Source organism: Podarcis tiliguerta, assembly GCF_965153285.1.
Source record: "Podarcis tiliguerta genome assembly, chromosome: 3".
Lineage (NCBI taxonomy): Eukaryota > Metazoa > Chordata > Lepidosauria > Squamata > Lacertidae > Podarcis > Podarcis tiliguerta.
Genome location: NC_139536.1, coordinates 36,430,874 through 36,452,773, shown reverse-complemented (window position 1 = coordinate 36,452,773; position 21,900 = coordinate 36,430,874). Strand labels below are relative to the sequence as shown.

The window sequence follows — 21,900 nt, the reverse complement described above, 5'->3', positions numbered from 1 at the left end:
AAAAGGATGTGGGAACAGTGTGCAGGCTTCTGTATAAGAGAATTCAGTCCCACCTGCAGTCTGAAGAAGTACAGTCTAGGGACAGTTTTATCAAACGCAACTATCATTTCTCATCCCCCATAGATAACCTCTTGAATTAAGAATTATGTAAACACAGTAAATGACCAGTCTTCAAAATTTCATTTGAATCTTTGCATTTGTTTATTTATAAATGCAATTCTATACTGCAAAACCATAAAATATCAGGGCAGTGTACAACAATTTTTTTAAAAAAAAAAATCATTTAAAACAGTACAAAGCTACAACGGTCTATCAGCATAAAAAAAGTTTTCAAAAGGTGCCAGAATCTCACAATGAGGGTTCCTCAATCACTACAAAAGATCTACTTGGTTAAAGTCCAGTAAACTGTCACATACTGCACTGTTTACTTGCTTAATGATTTTTGCCTCCCCTGTCTGTCTGTATGTGTGTGTGCACAATGTGCCTGCCGTACTCATTTATTCGCAATCTCACAGGTTGCCTCTATTCCATCCTTTCATGCATAGAAGCACCAGGAGGGTAATACAGAAAAAGTTCTAGATGCACTTTTCTCTGCAAATGCCCCCCAATACTGTTTCTTCGCTGGCCTAGCAGCTTCAGTCCATTATCTCTTGGGATTGTCCATTGTCTTCCTGAGCAACTACTTCATTGGACCAGATTTGTTTTGCAATTTTTTTTCTAGTTTGGCTGTAAAGATGTACGAAAGGGAGAACTTATTTCAAAAATATGCTCTTCTGTTCTAGGCTTCTGTACACTCACTAATGCATGCTCCGAGATGATAGATATTAGGCAGCACAGCCAGCAGCGCATTTGAAAATATTACCTATAAAAAATTCTTTATGACTTCCTGCTGGGATGGCTGTAAGTGAAACAGTGGTTAGATTTATTTACAGTTCTAGCTATCTCTCTTTTCCCCCCACAACCCCCAAACAGTAGTTCTCTAATGTAGCTCAGATTAGTGTCATTTATCAGAGCTAATTATACAGCAGATGGAGCTTTTCTGATTGATGATGGTCTCAGTGTGGAAGGTTCTTTCCCATAATGAAGAATGCCCAAACTTTAAATGTCTTTTTTGATTTTAATTTAAGGGTGGCTTTTTCATATTATTTATTTTGTTTTGTAAGGAGTTCTATAATACATACGCTGCTTTCATTATAGCAGTGTTTCTTAAATGATTGATATTTTTTCAGTGCAGTGAGATGATGATGTACAGCTGCATACTTTTACTGAATAGATTTGCTTGTATTTCAGTAAACAAAAAAAACAGTGTGGGATATCATTGAGTTAATCCTTACCAAATTGTGCATAGATCTTACTGCTTAGAAGTGGTGTTGTTAATAAAAACAATTCGGATGGCAGCCTTTTGTGATCTTTCTCCGTTCCAAACCAGCTCGACATCAAGGTGCTAGCTGTGGTTAATTGCCCTACAGGCTAAGCACACTATAATTGTAGTAAGCCATTTTATTCATCATGTTGCAATAAAGATCTATCGTGTTAATAGTCTTGCTGAATGGGAAGAATTTTAAGCATTTTTATGAAGAGTCAGAATATTCTAGGAGGGGGGAAAATCTATAATTATATTTTGTGGCAGTTGGGTCTGGCAGGATATTAATGTGATTGCATGCATTCCTGTAATTCCAGTCATTCTTCTTACAAGCTAAATTTTTTTCCTGGGCCTGCTTGTATACAGGCCCATTTATTTCCTACAAAATCCGTATCTGAAAAGATGCCTCAAAAGTGCAAGTAATTCTTAATTAGAGTTGCACCAGTTGCCAACAGTATACTTTCTCAGAGGAGATGCTGCTTCCGACAGGGAAGGAAGTGGCCAAATATGAATCTTCCAAATGCCAGATTTAACCCTGACATATAACTTTCCTCTCTGACACATTCCTGACTAACCCTCTACCCCCTCCCAAACATTAAGAGAATAAGGAAAGCTGACTGGATCAGGACAAAAGCCCAACTGAACTTGCATCCTGGTCTCACAGTGGCCAACCAGACCCCCATGAAAAACCCTCAAGCAGGACCTGAGGCAGGGGGTGGTGCACCCTATTTTTCACTTGAGGTGAAACTGGATGTGCTGCCCATTTCACTGCCAGTTGAGAAGAGGTACTGGCATTGGCACCAATTTCCAGCAAGGTCTGAGAGCAGCAGGACACCACAAGCATCCCTCCTCGGGGGCTTCTGCCACTTGAGGCGGCTTCTTCATCCCACCTCATGGGTGGGCCAGGCCTAGCCTGAGGACAAAAGGACTTGCCTCCCCCCATCCCCCCCCCCCCCGGTTTCTAGAACTGGTATTCAGAAGCATACTGCCCCCAACCATGGAGGCAGAGGATACATATTGTGGCTGATAGCCATGGACAGCTTTATCCTCCATGACTTTGTCTAATCCTGTTTTAAAGCCACTCAAGTTGGTGGCAATCAGTGTTTCCTGTGGGAATGATTTCCATACTTCAGCTGTGCACACCATGAAGAAGGACCGGATCCCTCCAGTGAGCTCAATGTGGCATATATGGCCCTCCCCCTCCTCATTTCATCCCCACAACAACCCTGTGAAATAGTTCAGACTGAGAGACAGTGACTGGCCCAAGGTCACCCAGAGAGCTTCATGGCTGAATGGGGATTTGAACCCAGATCTCCCAGGTCCTCGTTCAACACTTAAACCACTGCACGACTAGCTCAATAGCATAAGAATACATTTAGGCTCTATTGCCTGTTGGTTATAGTTTGGGCCTCCTAGTATTTGTATTTATTAAATTATTTTTCTTTTTAAATGGCCTATCCTTCTTCCCCAAAGGGAGCATAGTAGTAAGTGGTTCTCTTTAACAATGTGGATCATGAGGATAGGAAAGAGGGAGCCAAAACACATTTTTCTTTTAACCACTCCAGAACCCGCTTATTAGGGAAGTCTGTGTGTATTTTATTAAAAGGTCATGCCATATACTTTAACAATTTCATTTAGTTTGAGCCCTTCATCACCTTCTCTGGGGCTGTCACATTGTTTTCCTTTCCTCTGTGCAACTGCAGCTCAAGCTGACATGGTGCAGGTTTAAGTGAAATCTGAATTGTAATATAACATGAAAAATGTCCGTGTGGGAAATTTGACTTTGGCAGTTAGATCAGGTTGATATTTCAATAGCACTTCACTACACAGGACATGATGTCATTTTAATTTGTGCTTAACTTTTCCCAAGACTTTCCAAATTTCTATTCTTAAGCATGATTTAGAATGTTTTGAGGAACTGTCTAACATTATATTCCTGTAAAATGTTCACACGTCCTTTGTTAATGAAATGTGCAGTTGGGCTTAGATGTATTCTCGTCTCTGCAAGTGGAATTAACTACGGATATTCCTCTTGCCCAGAATGTTTCCATGTGTTTGTGTGGCAGCAGAACTGTATTCCCTAATCATTTTGGTTTCTGTCTTAATGCACATGGTCAAATACCTCGCTTTAAGCCATTGAATATTCATTGTTCTTTACAATATTAGCCCTTTAGCCCTTTAAAAATTGCTATTGTAAACATGTTTTCTGATGCTCAGGCTTTCTTTGGCACGATCAGAACCAAAGAAATGAGAGGGAGTCTAAAGGAATATAAAAGTATATAGAATAATGATATTGCACCTCAGGATTGCTTTGGGGCACAGTCATATAGCATATAGTACTTCCAGAGAAATGAGTGGAAAAGTGGAGCTTTTTTGAGTTGCTTTTTGATGTTCTGAAAGGACCCCAAATAGTCTGAAATCCTTGACAGCCGTTCCAGGTATTTCTCTGTAGGCCTTGACATAACTGCAAACAAATGGGAAGTGATTATCGGGGCCCATATAAGCCTGGCATTTGTTACAAGACATTGGTTTTGCATTCCATTGACCATAGAGCATTTTTTAATCAGGGACCCTATTTTAAGTAGGGAGTATTGTATTTATGTTACAAATGGGAATAGTAATGCAAAACGAATTGTGTTGACACAGATACCTTCATCTCAGTACCCTGCTTTAATGTATTCCCTACAGGAGACAAATGTATTTGGGAAATACACGAAAGGTTGTAAGGTTTGGCAGCGAGAGATTGTATAAAAATGTGTACATAAAAATCTGAATGATTAAATCTTCATCCATTTAACTAATTTTAACAATACAAGTTGATTCTCTAGAAGTGGTTGAAGCTTGGACAGCTAAGTAGTTTCTGCACGTGACAGAATGTTACCCATACATGCAGAAGAAAAGCAATGTGTCTCTGAAGACTTCCATTTAAGATTTAGCTTCCTTCTAGTTTATATCTCTTATATGTTTGTGATTCTAATTCATGGCTCTTTTCAAACTTGATTATGTAGATAAATTAGGGATGTCTATTCCAATTACACACATTCACGGCTAGATTCAGGGTTTAAGCAGGCTTCCCAAAACACCACTGTTGCTTATACTTTCTAGGGGTTCTTTTAAGATTTGTTGCTGCCAACTCTCACAATGGGGATTTTTTTTAAGCTTGGCTACTCTTAAGTTCATGAAAAACCTTTTGAGTTCCTGGTCTCTAAAGCCTCCAGCCAAAAGCATTTAAGTCATTCATAGCTTGTTAGGAAAGCAGTTTTTAGAATATTGTATTTTAGATATTCCAACATAACATTTCCTAGAATGAAGATCTCTTAAGGGTGCTTAGAAACAGGAAGTCCTTGTGGACAAGGCAACTATTATCATCTTGTTTCCATGATTGCTGCTCAGTCTTCCCAGCCCTGCTTATTCTGCCACTTCATTTAACTAGCAATAACTGGCTTGAGGATTGGCATAGTTGACATCTACCTTCTAGATTTCCAGCATATATTTGCTTGTCAAAGCACTATGCTTGCAGTTGAAAGCCAGGAATAGCTTGGAAAGTATACTGCACGGCACTGGGGACACATATGTACATACATTTGCAATTATAAAGTTATGGAATATTCAGCAATGCTCTTTACACTGCAGTTAATGTTGATTTGAATTTAATTTTTGTTCTTCATTGTTGATAGATTCCCCTAAAAGATAATCGTTCTAAAGTTTCTACAGTGCCCAAGGATACTGGCTTTTCACATCATTAAGGTTCGACTAATTGCCTCTCATAATAATGATGCGAAGTTTCTTACCATGAGGTTGAAACAAATATCACTCTATTCCAACTGGAAACTAATATCTGGAAAAGAGGAGGCATAATCAAGGGACAAGAAAATGCCCTGGCGTGTAGATTGTTTTTGTGTTCTGTCTTTGTTTATAATATGCCTTGTGTGTGTGTGTGTGTGTGTGTGTGTGTGTGTATACGTGTATTGTCATGTATAGAGGAAGGATTATGTAGTTCGTAAAGAAAGCTTTTTGCTTGTACTGCATGTCATAAAATAAGAAAGCATGCTACTGGTCATAACAAACATGCAATGCATGCAAATATTTTTTCCTTGACATCTGAATCGAGTGAGGCTGTGCAGGCGCTGGACCAGTGACTGGAGGCTGTTAGGCTGAACAAGATGGAGGTGCTGTGAATTGACTATTTTCGTGTCCAGAAATTGGGTTGACGGTCTGTTCTGAATGGAGTTGCACTCCTCTTGAATGAGGAGGTTTGTTGCTTGGGTGTACTTCTTGATCCAGCATTCTCACTGAAGGCTGAAGTGGCATTGGTAGCATAGAGTGCCTATTTTCAGCTACAGTCATTCATGGACTATGACAGCCTTGCCACAGTAATCCGTGCTCTGATAACATCCCAGTTAAATACCTGTAATGTGCTTTGTGTCGGGGGCTCCCTTAGCAGAAAGTTCAGAAGCTGCAATTTGCACAAAATACAACTTGCACAAGATAAATGAAAACCTGCCCTGGTCCCAGTATCCCATCAGTGTGAGCAGCTAACAATTCAGGAGTAGTTTGTCATCATCCCACCTACTGAAGCTTAAAGCAACGAACTTGTAGTCCACAGCTGAAGCCTTCAGGACAACCATAGGGCAACTGAAAGGCAGCTCTTTGTCTGCCAACAATGGATGTGGGGCTCAGATAATTTCACCAATTACCTTGTCTTCTAGCTCTCCTGTTCTGCCTTCTGTAGGTGTCAGTGCATCATAACAACAACAATTTATACTGCACCCATCTGGCTGGGTTTCCCCAGTGCGTCTCCCATAGGAGAAATTCAGTCCACCTATCCAGCTTTCCTCCCATCATCTGCTCCTTCTCTTTCTTTCATTCCTTCTCCTCTCCGAAATATACAGAAGAACTGCCACTTGTTCATTGTCTGCTTGCTTGTTATCAGTGCAAAGAGCTAAGTAGCTGTAGGGACTAGGATTATATGGAGCTTCTGTTTCTTCATTGCTACTTTACTGACTTCTTCACTGGCTGATGGTTTTGAGACACCTAGAGCACTTATATTTTATTTATTAATTCAGAGTTTCTCCAAAGTACAGCATAAAGCAATATTGGCCTGTCCTGCTCTTAGCTCCAGAGTCCTTTGTATGTATGAGAGGACTCAGAATTGGTAAGGTCAGTTGTTACTGGCATGCTACCATGACCAGCCCAAATTTGTAGACCTCTTTCATATGGCCTCAGTGAACAAAAGAAGATGTAGGTATTGTTCTTCACTGTGCATCCTGTAACAACCAGAAGTCACAGAGAGAGGAGGGTGGTTGAAAGAACCAGGAGATGAATAGGATGGAAATCACAGTAGCTGCATCCTTTCTTACTGCCTCAAAAGTATCTACAGGCAGTTTCTTGGTGGTTGTTTAATCTCACCCACATGAATGTTTCAGAAGAAAGTAGATTGTCAAAGCGATTGTCAAAGACCATGAGTGATATCTAATTAAGACCCATTGAATCAGCTTAAGACCATTGATTACAGTGGGTTTACTCTTGAGTATGGCAAACATTTGATGTTACCCATATGAATATTTCCCCCCTTTTCTGACTGTGTAAACTTAACCCAGTCAGACACTCCCTTTTGCAAAGTTATTTAGTAAATATTGCAGGAATTATATATTCTCAAGAAACTTGATGGAAGTAGTCAAATAGATTTGTTAATCTAGGGTCCCTTCCAGGCTGCTGAGAAAATTCTGGTGAAGCATTCCGTATAGTGGCTTTAGTATTATTACAGACATGGGAAATAATGTATTGCACACATCTGCATACCGAGGGATGTTATAGCAAAAACTGTATTATGGAAACTTACTAATGTGTGTACATATGCTTTACTTCTAATTTAGATACCCAAACTTTATCTGATTGTGAGATTTGGTATGTCAGTATGTCTAATCCTGCAAAGGTAAAATCATCAAGGAGATTATGATGGGAGTGAAATTGACAAGGTATTTAATAAGGGATGATGCATTTCTAATTAGTCCACAGCGCCTGTAGTTGAAAATTAATTGTGGTGTTATGTAAATGTCATGTTAATTAAGAGAGAATATTGGAAGTACAATAAATCTTTAAAAAGTTACCCATTTTAGTTAATATTTATGCAGGCTTCCAAAAGAATGATAGCAAGATATCTCAACTTTTAGATGTCTGTTCAGCAACCTGATTTCTTAGTTGATATGGGCTTCCTTTTTTTAATTGCAAGCATTCCAAAATACAGTTGCCATTATAATATGCAAAAATTCTGCCTGTGCCGAGCCTTCTAAAGGTTGGCAGTCATATGATTTATTCAGCTGGAAATCAACCTAGACTGATTCTAAAACAGTTTCCACAACCCACTGAGTGATATGGAAATGGGGCCTTAACATTGTGCATTCGTATCTACATCCAAATGTAATTGTTGAAGCCTTAACTAACACTTTAGGTTAGAACATGCCTTAATGTCATGTTGAATCTAGTGCCATGCTTCTCAAAATGTGAGATGAGTGTGTTGGAGGTACCTGTCGTTGGTAGAAGAGGCTTGACTAACAGGCCATAAACCTGTTTTGTGTAGTTTGCTTAAGCCATTTAAGTATCTCTGTGCTATATTTTTATCAGTTTCTCCCTTTCTCTTCCAGTATTTGTCTGCCTTTTTCCAGGATTGACTTAAGCATGAATTTTGTTAAGTAGTTCGCCTTTCTCATCTTGTGTACAGTTGTGAGATATCAGAACAGATTTTTCTCTCTAGCATCGGGAGGCTTTAGTAGATACAAAGGTTGAAAACGACCAATCCAGTACCAATTGAATGCGTAGTACAGGCATAGGCAAACTTGGCCCTCCAGATGTTTTGGGACTACAGTTCCCATCATCCCTGACCACTGGTCCTGCTAGCTAGGGATCATGGGAGTTGTAGTCCCAAAACATCTGGAGGGCCAAGTTTGCCTAAGGCTGGCATAGTACTTACTATGGTAGCAATCTGAGAAAGAGCAGGTGCCTAGCACACAGCAATTGGCTTCATTCTAAACTGGGGCAGTGGACTATTTCAAACTCAGATTAGATTTAACCCTTTGACTCCTGCTGTGGTTCTGATACAGATCAGTGTTTCCACATATGTAGTGTACTGGGGTGGGTGGGTCCTGGGAGCATTTTTGTTCCAGATCAAAGCCACAACAGGCAAGAAAGGATCCCCCTACAATGGCAATTTGTGTGGGGAAAGTTTGTACTCAGTGGCAAACTATGTGTTCAACATCTCATGAGGTTTGGCACATATATAGGAGAATACTTGATCACAGAACAACTTCATTCTGTCAGTGAGGGGCTTAAGCAAGCATGTTTTATTCTTCATCTACCTTTGAAAAATTTCACAGAAACTGCTGATTTGTGGCTAGAGGTAAGAGCAGTTGCTGGAAATACTGCTGCTTAGTTGCTTTTCAGTCAGTGTTTCTTATGAAATATATGATTGGACAATACACAAAGCATTTTTTATTACAGTTCTCAGCAAAAGAGTGCAAAAGAACGATAGGTGAAGTTCTGCATTAGAGGATAATGATGAAGGCCTGGATATGCTTTGATGTTTAAATCTACAGTGATTGCAACTAAATGTTTTACCCTACAATAAATGTGGGTTTCTGGTTATTGTTTTTTCCACAATAAGATGAACTGCTTCCATTATATGAAGTCTGGAATAAGTTCTATCAAATTTCACTTCTAAAACCTGATGAAGTATAGAACTACTTCATCACGATTCCAACTCAGGCTATGTGGTGCCTGAATTGTAGAAAAATAATGTTCATCTGTTCTTCAAAAGAATATACAATCGGATTTAGATAAAATCTGAACACAAAATTCGTTATACTCTTAGGTTCTATTGATATTTCATAGTAAAAGCACTTTTTCACATGGCTATCCAACCTGCATTGTAATTATTTTACTCTTCTATTCAGAAGTATATGGTGGGTAAAATTTATTTGAACTGCACTTGCAGGAGATATTTATCATTTTATTGCATCAATTAAGTGTTTTAAATTTGTTGTTAGCTGCCCTGAGCCCTGTTTTCTGAACCGGGAAGGGAGGGGTATAAATTAAAAATTATTTATTTATTATTTATATCATAAATAAATAAATAACACAACTCCCCGTATATTGAATCCAAGATCAAATTCCTTGTAACCACAACCAAGTAGTTAACACAGGTGGGAAGAATTCAGTTTTGAGATTTCTATGCTTCAGGGTCACAAACATTATTTAGGACAGGTGTGGGGAACCTTTGCCCCCCCCTTCTAGATGTTGCTGAACTACAACTCCCATAATCCCTGATCTTTGGTTGTGCTTGCTGGGGCTGATGGGAGTTGTAGTTCAGCAACATCTGTAAGGCCAAAGGTGCCCCATCTCCGCTTTCAGACTGCTGATATATATTTCCACCTATATTTCTTGGGCTTTATCCTATTTTGATATTTTGATAAAGGTCTAAATGTATAGAAATTGTATTCATGGTTCCCTTATGTGAACAATTTCATATTTGGCTGTTAAATTATTCCTTACTGCAGTTCAGGAAGATAAGTAGCAGGATTTCTGAAAATGAAGGTACATGGTATTGTTAGCCTAGCAAGCACCTCATTTTCATTGCTTTATAATTTGAGTAAACTCTTGCAATGTTGCTTACAGTAAGGACTCGCTAGGGTTCCATTTTGTTTCACTGGTTGCCTTTTAAGCAGCAGCTTGAAATGTGCAATGGGAAAGCTCCCTAAAAATTGTCTTTTAATGTTGGTGAATTCCTTGGGGGACAACAAAACCAGTCTCTCATCAGTGCCCGCTAACTGCTGCAATACATGTTGCATTTTCCACAGGGAATAAACTATGCTTTGTGATGACTTGTTCGTACTGAGACATCTATACATGCAGGTCCCATTTTACAAACACAAGTGTGTTCCCTGGAAACAGTTTGTTAGGCAAGTGTTTGCAAAGTAAATCAACAATTTCCATTCACATAACAAGTTGACAATTTCCATTGATTCCTATGGAGAAATTTCTAATGTGTTCCTGACCATGGAATCTGTGGTGCGTATAGCGAGGTTTGGGCACTAGTTCCTTGTGTTCGGATAAATGGATTTTTGCATAGCAAGCATTCATAAAGCAGGACCTGCCTGTATTGGAAATAGTGTGTGTGAAGTGGCAGTGAGGGCAACTTACACAGAGGCATTTCCACAAGGATGTGCTATGTAATTTAGATTATTCAAGATGTTTAAGAAACCTGTAAGAGGAGGCAGTTTTACCCCTTTATTGCAGATGGAGGGTTAAGAAAATAGTGACCTAACAAGTTAATGGCCAAGGTGAGATTTGAACTTGCAGCTTCTGATTCACAGGTCACACTCTTAACCAGCTGTGTTGATTTGTGGGTGCATGCATATTGAATATTGTACAAGTAGAAGCCCATCAACATAACTAGAGACGTAGTTTCATAACACTATTTTGCATTCAGTTATTGGTGCTTGGGGACTCACCTTTTACCATAATGACTTAATTTTAAGCTATAAGGTTATAATCAGTTATCAAAGCTGCAGTGTTGCCAGTTACATTTGCTGTCAATCTATTTCAGCGTAACTGATCAGGTATGTGTGTTTACTGCAATATATCAGACAATTATTAGGCAGCGGGCTTAACAAGCTCTCTGGAGAGTTCTGCTCTGGTACATGTTGAGGTCTGCTAGGAAATTTGGAAGCCAGTCACTAAGCCAATTGCTAAATGGTTAGGACGTCATTTTTAAAAATTGAATATTGGTTTTAAATAATATATGTAAAGTTATATAGAATTTATTGTAGTATATGTTGCCTTGTTCAACAGTGTTGGCCATGACTGTTATCTCACCTCTCCACTATATTAACCTACTGCAGAATTTTCATGATGTCCTTTTTTTGGTGTAGGAGCAGAGTTCCAGCTTCATTATTATTGTTGTGACTCTTCCACAGCATTTGTAGCATGTCTATGCAAGTTTGTATTGGTTACCTATATGCCTTTGGATATTATACTGTCCTGGTTGACCAACATAGCAATGCAAAAGTAATTTTCTGGAACTGACTTATTTCTCTGTTTTCAGGTGGGCCATGCACAGATACAGCTCATGTCTCCTTAACCACAGCAACCAAAAGATCCTGCGATTCAGGTAAATCTTAATTTCTTTTTAAATATCACATCAAGCTATATAGTATGCTGAAGGAGAGAACAATATTAAAAAATAACACTGGGAACCAAGAGCTGCACATTCACCACACATGTGTAAATAACCCCAATCAACCACACGCTCACTGAAACATCAAGAATTACCAAACCTCAAAAGACAGCTGAACAAATTGTTAGTGTTCCCAACACCTTAAAAAAAAATCAAATTAAAAGTTACCATTTACGCTAAAATATACTATCATGGAGGGACACTCCTTACTTCCTGCAACAAGCAAGAGAGTCCTGAGCTGTCCTAGGCCATGACAGGTACCAGTGCTGACTACTAATGTTCCTTTTTGGCAATGAGCAAAGCTGTAGCAGATGGGCAGTAGAAAAGCTTTGCTATGCTGCAGTGCATGTCTCTCAATTTATTCGAGGCTGAAGGGCAAGTAGTCCTCACTCCTCCTACCTTTCTAACAAATGATACCAAAATTAAGCAAAATTATAGCTTCTACCTTTGCAATGGCAATATTTGAAATAATAGTTATTTGGCATCCCAGCCATAGTAGACACCCACTGAAACATTCTGGAATTGAACAGACTACACAAGTGTCTTGGGGTGCACCACCTTATTAACTTGCCATCTTAAACTATGCTTTATGTTCTGGAAATAGCACAAGTCTAGTCTTAAGATTTTCTTATCAGCAGGATATCAGGATCCTGCCCACTGCAAAACCAGTATGTGACTTTTCTCATATATATATATATATATATACATACACACACACACACACACACACACACACGTGTGTGTGTGTGTTGTGTGTGTGTGTGTGTATGAGAATGAATCCCCAGGACAAATGTTGAAATTCCTTCGTATCAAAAACCTTGGGATCTCCATTGCTAGATTCAAGACCCACCCTAGCAAGATACAGTGGTGCCCCGCAAGACGAATGCCTCGCAAGACGGAAAACCCGCTAGACGAAAGGGTTTTCCGTTTTGGAGGTGCTTCGCAAAACGAATTTGCTATGGGCTTGCTTCGCAAGACGAAAATGTCTTGCAATTCCTGGGGGTTTTTTTTTCGCTCCTCACCCCCTTTTTCTAAGGCACTAAGCTGCTAATAGCCTTTTAGCAGCTAATCCGCTAATCCCTTAAACCTTTAATAGCCGCTAATAGCCGCTAAACCGCTAATAGCGCTAATCCGCTAATGGGCTTGCCTCGCAAGACGAAAAAACCGCTAGACGAAGAGACTCGCGGAACGGATTCTTTTCGTCTTGCGGGGCACCACTGTAATCAGCTGAGTTATCTATACTGCATCAGAATTCCTAGTTTTCAAGTGTTTGCGGGTGGGAAGAGCTTACTAGCTCTGTACAGAAATAAAGTTTACTAAGATATCATTCTTATTGAGAGTAAGAAAAATAATAGCAAAACAGATTTTGGATGAAGCAAGCACAGCGCCCACTTCATCTCTGGGCAGAAGCTGGATACTGAACAAATCCCCCCCCCCTTTTTTTTTTTTCTTTTTGGCTGTGGTCTTACTTCCATGAACAAAGAGAATGGCTTTCATTGACCATCAAAACATGATAGCAAGGAGTAGATGCCCCTTGGTGTCTTAAGCTCGGGGTCTCGTTGGGCCATGAAGCCTCTGTGCTTAATTGCCCACAGTGTCTCAAGAGAATGCAAATGTGTAACATGATGGTAACCTCCATTTTGAGTAAATAGGTTTTGATGTGTGCATAGGTGTCAACTTAAGGGCAGTGGCATTGATTTTGACACTCAGTGAAGCTGCATGAAAACTGATATGTCATTAGCTTAGGGATATGCCTATGAAGTGCATCTAAACTAAAGAAACAGAATAATTTTGGAAAGGGGGAGGCAGAAAAACTTCCCCCTATCAGAAATTGCAGCACCTAATAGTGATTCTGCTACATTCACTAGCATAATATGAAGCCATTTATGTTAAGGTAGAGATAAATGAAAATGCCCCTTAATGGTTAGCTCCAACATTCTCAGTGCTAAAAGATTTTGCGTCTAAAATGGCTGCAAAGCCAATCTTCTCTATCCCAGTAGTCTGGCCTTGTATTTTCTGAAAAGAAATAACCACATAAGATTCACAAAGGAAATGGAACAACATTTCCTGCTTTTTTCAATTTTCACCTCTGGTAGTTTTGGTGTCTATAATACTTTCACACTATTAAAATGTTTATGTTGAATATATTGAATAGGAAAAGTGTTGAGCCCCCATCCCCTTTCTGTGTAAGTACTTATGCGGTAAATTTGGCCTTGGCCCTGGCTGCATTCACATGTTTGCAGATAGCATTTAGTTTGCCCTTTATAAATAGGCCATGGGCGACATTATTTGCATTTTAATACAAACTTACCTGATTTTCACTTCCCAGACCAATACAGAAACTGAAACACTGTTACCCTTTGAAATATGTACTTTTCTGAAAGATGTAATGCCGTTTTCGAATCAAAAAATGGACAGAAAAATGCATATTATTATAGAGAATTTTACAGAAAAATATGTGTATTAGTACAAAAAACAGATTATTAAAATATTTATTTCATAAATATATGTATTAAGCAAAATTGCTTACAAAAATGCATACATTGTGAGAAATGAGAACAAGATGTATTATGTACCACTTAATGCCAAAACAAGCTTCTAAGCAGTTTTGAGAATATAAACACCAGTTTCACAACTTTATTGAAATACACAGTAATTAAAATGATAGGTTTTTTTGAGCAGACTTCTGTGTCAGTTTACGAATCTGAGTAAACTAAGCTTCACAACTGGGAAAATGAGAAACTGAGAGAAACAAAAAATGACAGATTTGTCTGTACCTACCTTCAAGTATAATATATACCTTCTAGCTTCTTCCTGCAAGAAAAGTAGTCCCATTCAAACATGACATAATTCCGCCATAGTTTGTAGAGATATTTATCTGTTAAGTACAGGGTTGTGCTTTGCTAGATTGAGAGCAGCAGCTATGATTGAGCCTTTAAAGCTTTTAAAGGTGTCAATTTGCTTGGAAATGCTAGAAAGTAAGTGCAGTGGATATACCAAATCCAACGGCTAGTTTCTTGGCTTTGGCTGTAATTTTTTTTTAGCTTCCTCTTTCACTCTCACATTTTTATCATGCGTAATATGTGCAGCAAGGACAAAAAAAAAAACCCCACTACCCTCTGGTTCCACCATTAATTAGGTATGCTATTGCTCTGCAGTGGCAAAGTGTCTGTGCTAACAGTATAAAAAAGGTTAGTGAGGCCTTTTATTATAAAAACAACTTTGAGAGAGTTTTGTTGTTTCATTTGACCTTTAAGGTGCTCTTTAAGGAGCTCTTTAGTATTTGACTGGTGGCGGGCACCATGTTACAAATTCAGCTCTCTTTGGACCTTCTCACTGGAAGGCATGTGATGATGGAACACCGACAAAGGTGCACTCTACATCATAGGTCCTGGCAGTGACAGCCCCCATTAATGACACTTTTTTACCCTGCTCACTGCTCAGTTGTACTAATAGAACAGCACATCAAGCAAGGCTGTAAATAAAAGTTATCACCTAATAGGTGGGCACCGAAGTGGAACGTACAGGAGCTGAGGCATAGAGGCCTTATTACCGCTCATCAGCAATTATAAACAGGATAAAGTGTCCAGGACTTGCACTGACACAGCAAAGGCTAATAGAGGCTGGGAGATGATAATGTACCAAGATAGCATGATGGATGTTGATGGAATTTTACTGTCTCATTTTGCTGCCTATTTCTGATATCAATTGTATTATCTCCTCCATATTTCCATATCTTTTTTTCGGAGGGGAGGCAAAATGTGAAAGGATGCTATGCATTTAGTACACCGCACCCCATGGGTTGCATTTAAAAGATTTGAGGTTACTATCGTTATGGTTACTATACATTAAAAATAACTAACAGTGGCAAAGTGTCTATCGTGGGTCCCCCTGCACCCTAGGATTTTATTTTATTTTTTTGTACTTCTGCAAATCTTGTTGATAGCACCTCCTTGGTTCTCAGGAACCCAGTTTGGGTACAATCCTGTCAGCACTCATGAGTTCAGCTTACTATTAGAGGAAATGATAGTGTCTACACAAGTGCATAGTGCCTTCCTTGCACCATTAAGCAACCACAGCCAACCCAACTATGTTTCACTATTTAAATTAGTTATTTGTAGAACTCCATCTGCTGTGTGAGCATGCATGTGCATTTCTTAACATACAGAGCTTAAAGGTAAATGTACCCCTGCCCGTACGGGCCAGTTGTGTCCGACTCTAGGGTTGTTCGCCCATCTCACTTAAGAGGCCGGGGGCAAGCGCTGTCCGGAGACACTTCCAGGTCACGTGGCCAGCGTGTCAAAGCTGCTCTGGCGAGCCAGCACCAGCGCAGCACACGGAAACGCCGTTTACCTTCCCGCTATAAAGCGGTACCTATTTATCTACTTGCACTTAAGGGTGCTTTCGAACTGCTAGGTGGGCAGGAGCTGGGACCGAAAGACGGGAGCTCACCCCGCCGCGGGGATTCGAACCGCTGACCATGCGATCGGCAAGCCCTAGGTGCTGAGGTTTTACCCACAGCGCCACCCGCGTCCCCATACAGAGCTTACAGTAACTCAAATTGGATTTGCATCTTGACTGGTTCAGTAAAGGGCAGGTTAGAATTCTTTCCAATATTCACGCACTATATTAGTGTAACATCTCAGAAAATGAAATTGAACTGCAGCCATGTTTCTGGGGGTGCATGGGTGCCACCCCAGTATTTCATTATATTTATGGATCACTTCCTATAAAACACCTTGCAGTGATTTAACTCTAAAAAACAATTACATATATAAAAAGTAAAACAATTTCATATATAAAACATTGACATATATAAATGACATATGATGACGTTGCAGCAAATATGCTTTTACAAATACTTTGTGTGATATTCAGCTTCTTACTCATATTAGACCTATTGAAATTAATGAATATGACTTGGTCAGGTCTATTACTGCCCTGGGTGATGATCACCTATTATCTTTCCTCCTGCACTGCAGCAGATGATTTCTAAATCATTTTACTCTGTACTTTTGTATTAGGTATTCTCTTCAGTTCTACAATAGTTGTGTACAACACTTTTTGTATGCTTAATTTTTAATCATCATGTCATGGTTGGTATATCATTGATTTACCAGTTATAAAGCTGTTTCTCTGGGGTAGTTTAAGTCAATGGCTGAATATTAGATATTTCTCTTAGTCAGCAGCAGAGACTTTTTTTCGGAATAATTTGTTGTTGAGGACTGGTTAAAATCCTAAATTGGCTGTTTCTATGCAAACCAAGTTTTCTGTTTCAGCCTTTCTCATTGCAGAAATAATTCAAAATAAGGTTAAGTATAATAACTTAGAGTGTTTTAGTTTTTAAAAGCAATTTTCAAATTCTCTATTGTAAAAGGGCCATTTTAAATGTATTTTTTAAAAAACACAAATGGAAGCTAGAAAGAGAATGTGTGTACAATCTCTTCTACACAGCTATAGCTGGGAAATAAGCAATAACTTCTTAAAAACTGTTGTCTTATGTTTTTAGTTTCTAGCAGCTACAAGCAAATGCAGATTTCAAAGGCTATGATTTCGCCTTTGAAATACACATCACATACCTTGCAAAGATCTTGGTTCCACAGTTCCAAGTTTGTAGCAATTAAGACTCAAGGCAAAATACTGTTTGTGTAATAAATTGTGTATACATGAAAATTGAAGTAGCGCTTGTTCTAAATAAATTTCTTCAGTGGGCCAAGCAGATTCCTCTAACCAGAAGATTGTTGCCTATTTCCTAAAACCATGAACTGTATACAGACATTTTCATATGGAAAAGTATAGATTCTGCTGTTTGTTCTTTGTCTTCTCTCATTCCTCAGCAAACCACCTGATCAAGTCATTGTTTGTTCATGCCCAACACTCTTACTGCCCCTTCTTGCTTCTGGTTTCCTGTGTCTTTTCCTTCCTTTATTTTCCTTCTTCCACCCCTTCTTCCCTCTACAACCAGTGCCTAATGTGCAGAATTCTTGATGGATTTCATTTTGATAGCTTAAGTTCCTTTTTTAAATAGTCGGAGGAACTGTGGCAGTGATGTTTGAAGGCTCATTAGTTATTGCCCTTACTGATGTTTGCACAGTAGTTGGGATCATAAATGTCAATCTCTCAGGCTATGATAGGTCTTTAAAAAAAAAAAACTCCCTTGAACGCCATGCCTCAAATACTGTCATCATGCCAGAGATTAATCTAACGAGTCCTTTCTTGAGAAGCAAGTAGAGATTGAGGAGTTTTTTCTCCCTTGATACTTTCTATCTTTTTCTCTCTTCCTTCCTGTTTACATATTCCCTTGTTCATCTTCCCCATTCTTATCTCTGTTGAGGAAAACAATTCTCTGAAACATCAGGGAAGTGCCACAATTGCTGTTAGGGAAGCTATGTGTGTGCATGTTGTAAACTGTACTGTGTCAGGAGATTAAGAGATTGAAATTCAGCACTGACAAGTCCTGACACAATTCATTTCAGAATTATGAGACGAGAACATTGAATAATAAAGACATGAACAGTGACCGTAAGGAACAAATGTAACTTGCAGCCAGAGACAAAACAGTTTTTAAGGCAAGTGCTCTGCTTCAAGATTGCATTAGAAATTTTGATCTTCTGAGTGACTTAATTTCTCCTTTTTCCAATATTGCAGAGTATCTACAATTAGAAGAATCTGCATCCTTAGAAACTGTACACGAGTGAAATCCTTCTTTTCACTTGTGTTGTGGCAGCAGTACACTGTGGTAAAGACCACCCTTCCTTTCTCTCTTCCCACCCCCTGTTCTCCAATGATATCTCACCAGATACCTCAGTGTGGTGTTGCCCCAACCTGGCCTCATGGTTTGCTTGGGAAAAACAAACCAACAGCTCAGGTTTGGATATCACAACTCAGACTCTGGCTTGTATCTAGGCAGCAGAGGAGGGCATGGAGAGAGAACTTTTAGCAATGTACACCAACATGCTGCACTTTTACATTCAAACCATAGTTTGTTTTTAACTATGGCCTAATGTCATGAGTGAACCAGGCCAGAATTGACATTAGTTTAAGCATGTCATTTGGAGCATGGGGCTACATAACAAAGAAGCAGAGTTTGTAGAAATTCAACTTTTCTATGTTCATTCCTGTCTTGATTAAAAAGTATTTTGCTTCGTATGGAAAGTAAGGCTAGGTGGATGGATAGATGGATGGATTCTCACAGTGTGACATAATCTCTGGACACTGGTTTGTCCACTACCTATTCTGTTTGTTGTTGTTCCTTCCTGGGCATGAGAGCCCATTTCATTAACAAAATACAAGCCCCAACTTTCCTCTGTGTCTTGACCACTGAAGTCAGCCTCCTTGACACAGGGAAAATGAGCATAGAACTCTGTCTTGCGCTTACAGCCCCCCCCCCCCCAGCTATATTGTAACCAGTCTCATTACTTGCTTTCTAACCATGAAGAGTGGGGGTGGGATCTCCTTGTCTGGAAATTCGCTTCAGTTACTATCAATGGCCAGATGAGAGGCAAATGGCATACCTGTTTGTGTTTGTTCACCACGAATTAAGGAGTGTGTGAGCACATGTTATGTATGTGTTACTTTCAAGATGAAGGTGCCACAAGACATTGGGCACTAGCAGTAATTCTTTAGTAAAACAACCATATTATTTATGTGTTCTTTGAGAAATAGAAAAGTGGAATATAAATTTATTTAATAAATGAGATAAATGTAGGCATACCCCAATTATATTAGGTGGTGGTGGTGGTTGTTATACCCTGCCTTTCTCCCTAGCAGAGTCTCAAGACAGCTTACAGCTAAAAATAAGAACAATTAAAAACATAGAAAAAATAATCATAGAAACAATTAAACTCATAGTGTGTATATATTATATATAATCTATTAATATTAATATCAACTCTGGCTTACAATGAAAAGACCCACTAGAGTGCTGTTGCTTTAAGCTGCTTAAGTAACCATCATCTATTTAAAAAACATTTCCAATGAACATATTAACATATTCTGAAGATTCTACTGCTGTGACTTGGAAAGACGTAGGCCCATTCCCTCTTAGTCTTTTGCCATCTCCAGATGTCCCGCTCCACTTCCCATTCTTTAAGGATACCTGGATGGGAGAGTAAAGGAACATTTCTCTCAGCATCATTGCTGTTCATCATATCATAAGCAGCTGGACTAAAGATTCCACACTAGGAGAATGGGGAGTATGGCACTTTCATCTGTTTCCCCTTTATGATAACCCAGAAGATGCAGGGAGCCTGTATGGGGAAATTGCTTAGTAACTCAGGCAGCAAGTTTAAAACTTTCCCATCACTCCACACACTCTGTCTCTACATGCTATTATGTAAGATGTTTGTTGTAGTAACCAAATTGCTTTATCAGGTGTATACAGAGAGCTAAAATCTTACTGAGCTATTCTCACAGAGCTTTAGGCATGCAACACATTGAATTGTGAATGTTACATATAATCTCGAAGTCTAGGGCTGAATATGCCATTCTGCTTTTAAAAAATACTCTTGGATGATAGCCTTATGTTAGCCCTCTCGTGGTTTGAAATGCAGAACGGGGAAGTGCTGGCCTATCTAGTTAATGCATAACCTTTTACTTGCGCTACGTTAATAGAAATATTTAGAAATTTAACTTGCAGTTAGTTTGTACACTTGATTTTAATCAAAATGTAATATACTACACATAGAAAGAGAGAGAGAGTAGAGTAGATTAAATACAATGGCCTGCTTTGCACGTAATAAGCCAGAGTGAATGAAACTATGGTAAGGGGAGAGAAACTTCGTGTTTTCCACCTGCCTTGCCCCACCCTCTGGCCCTAGGAGCCTTTACAGGGAAGCTTCAGAGGAAGAACAGTGAGGGAAGAGAGGAACCTTTGGAACAGAGTTGCTGCCACATGCATTATGTGCATGTGTCTTTTAATAAATTGAATGAATAGAGTGGAAGAATATGAGTCATGGGGTGGGTAGTGTGTGTGTATGAATTAAACAGTGTTTAGTTTAGTTTATTGGTTGCTATTTCATTAATGTTGTTAATACTGTTTTATGGATTATGAATTCTGTAGTACTTTGTGAATCCTATGATATGACTTTTGTTGTAATTGTGCCGTTGCCTATTTTTTTAGTTGTTTTGTTAATAGTTTTTTATAGACTGTAGTTGTTTTACTGATGATTTATAATTGTTTTACTAAAGATTTGTTAATTATGCTACATGATTTATGTCATATTTGTGATGTTCTGTTCTGTTATTGCTATTTATTGTTTGTAAGCCGCTTTGTGATTCATGTGAATGAAAAGCAGCATAGAAATATAATAAATCACATGAAGAATGTTAATACACAGTACGCAAATCACACCATATGACAACCTCCTCACTTTGCCTTGCAGTGTAGAAAACATCCCATGCACTGGCTTAACATTGTATGTAAACAGGCATTCGTTGTTTGTTTTTTTCCAAGCACACCATGAGAAAAAGCAATGATGAAACCATGGGTCACACATAATACTAAACCAGCATTCTTATTTCTTTCCTCCCTGCATGACAAAGTGGGGCAGGCGGGCGTAATTTGAGCAACGTGTTTGATCCTGGTAAACTATAGTTTAACTATGGCTTACTATTACAAGCAAACGAGGCCATTATATAGATTCCAGCTGGGGAGTCTAATCACCTGGTCCTCACTTGACACATCTTTTGAAGTGGATTGTAGGTTTGAAAATGCTTCTTTGCACACTGTGGCATTCTGAATGTTATGGGCATTAAATGTGTTAGCTTCCCTCTTCCTGTAGGTGGCTTCCCTGAAGTACCTTTCAATTTACAGCTTTGTAAAGCAATGTATTTTCCTATCTCCACTCCTTCTCAACAACATTAGTTTTCCGGGAGAGCAAAATTTACAAATAAGGTTATTAAAATATGTAGTACCTTGACTGGCTTTAAAGAGAGATCCTCAGAGGATTTTGGATCTGTAGCGGTAGGTACATGTTGTGTTTAGTTTATCTTGTCTGTGTATAATCATTTACATTTAAATTGTTGTTCTTGTAGAGAGAGGGAGGCACAGTACGGTGCTTTCATGTGCCGTCGTGGTTATTGGAGCTGCAGCTAGCACACTGTGCCCTAAAAATCTCTCTCCCGCTCAGCCAGGAAATAGGCTGAATTTGCGTTCAATTGTTTTTTCTTCAGAAGCAGAATTGGTTTGTATGTAGTCAGGACAGTAGGGAGGCTGAAGATGTATAGGAAAATCTACAAATGAGATGAAAAGCAAGGCTTGTAGTTGCCTAGGCTGGTGTTTTCTCTCCATGTGTCATCACAAAGT

General features: G+C 39.0%; 1 protein-coding gene and 1 long non-coding RNA gene across 2 annotated transcripts in view; both read left to right on the top strand.

The window, feature by feature from the left end:
* ZFAND3 (zinc finger AN1-type containing 3) overlaps positions 1–21,900 on the top strand; it is a 132,274-nt gene that overhangs the window by 84,958 nt on the left and 25,416 nt on the right. The window contains exon 5 of the mRNA XM_083434590.1: positions 11,463–11,528. Coding sequence (XP_083290716.1) covers positions 11,463–11,528 — 66 coding nt within the window. The remainder of the gene's footprint in view (positions 1–11,462; positions 11,529–21,900) is intronic.
* LOC310674860 lies at positions 11,548–17,781 on the top strand. The gene is made up of 3 exons (XR_014509807.1): positions 11,548–12,461; positions 12,822–15,771; positions 16,147–17,781. It is a non-coding gene; the product is annotated as an uncharacterized lncRNA (long non-coding RNA).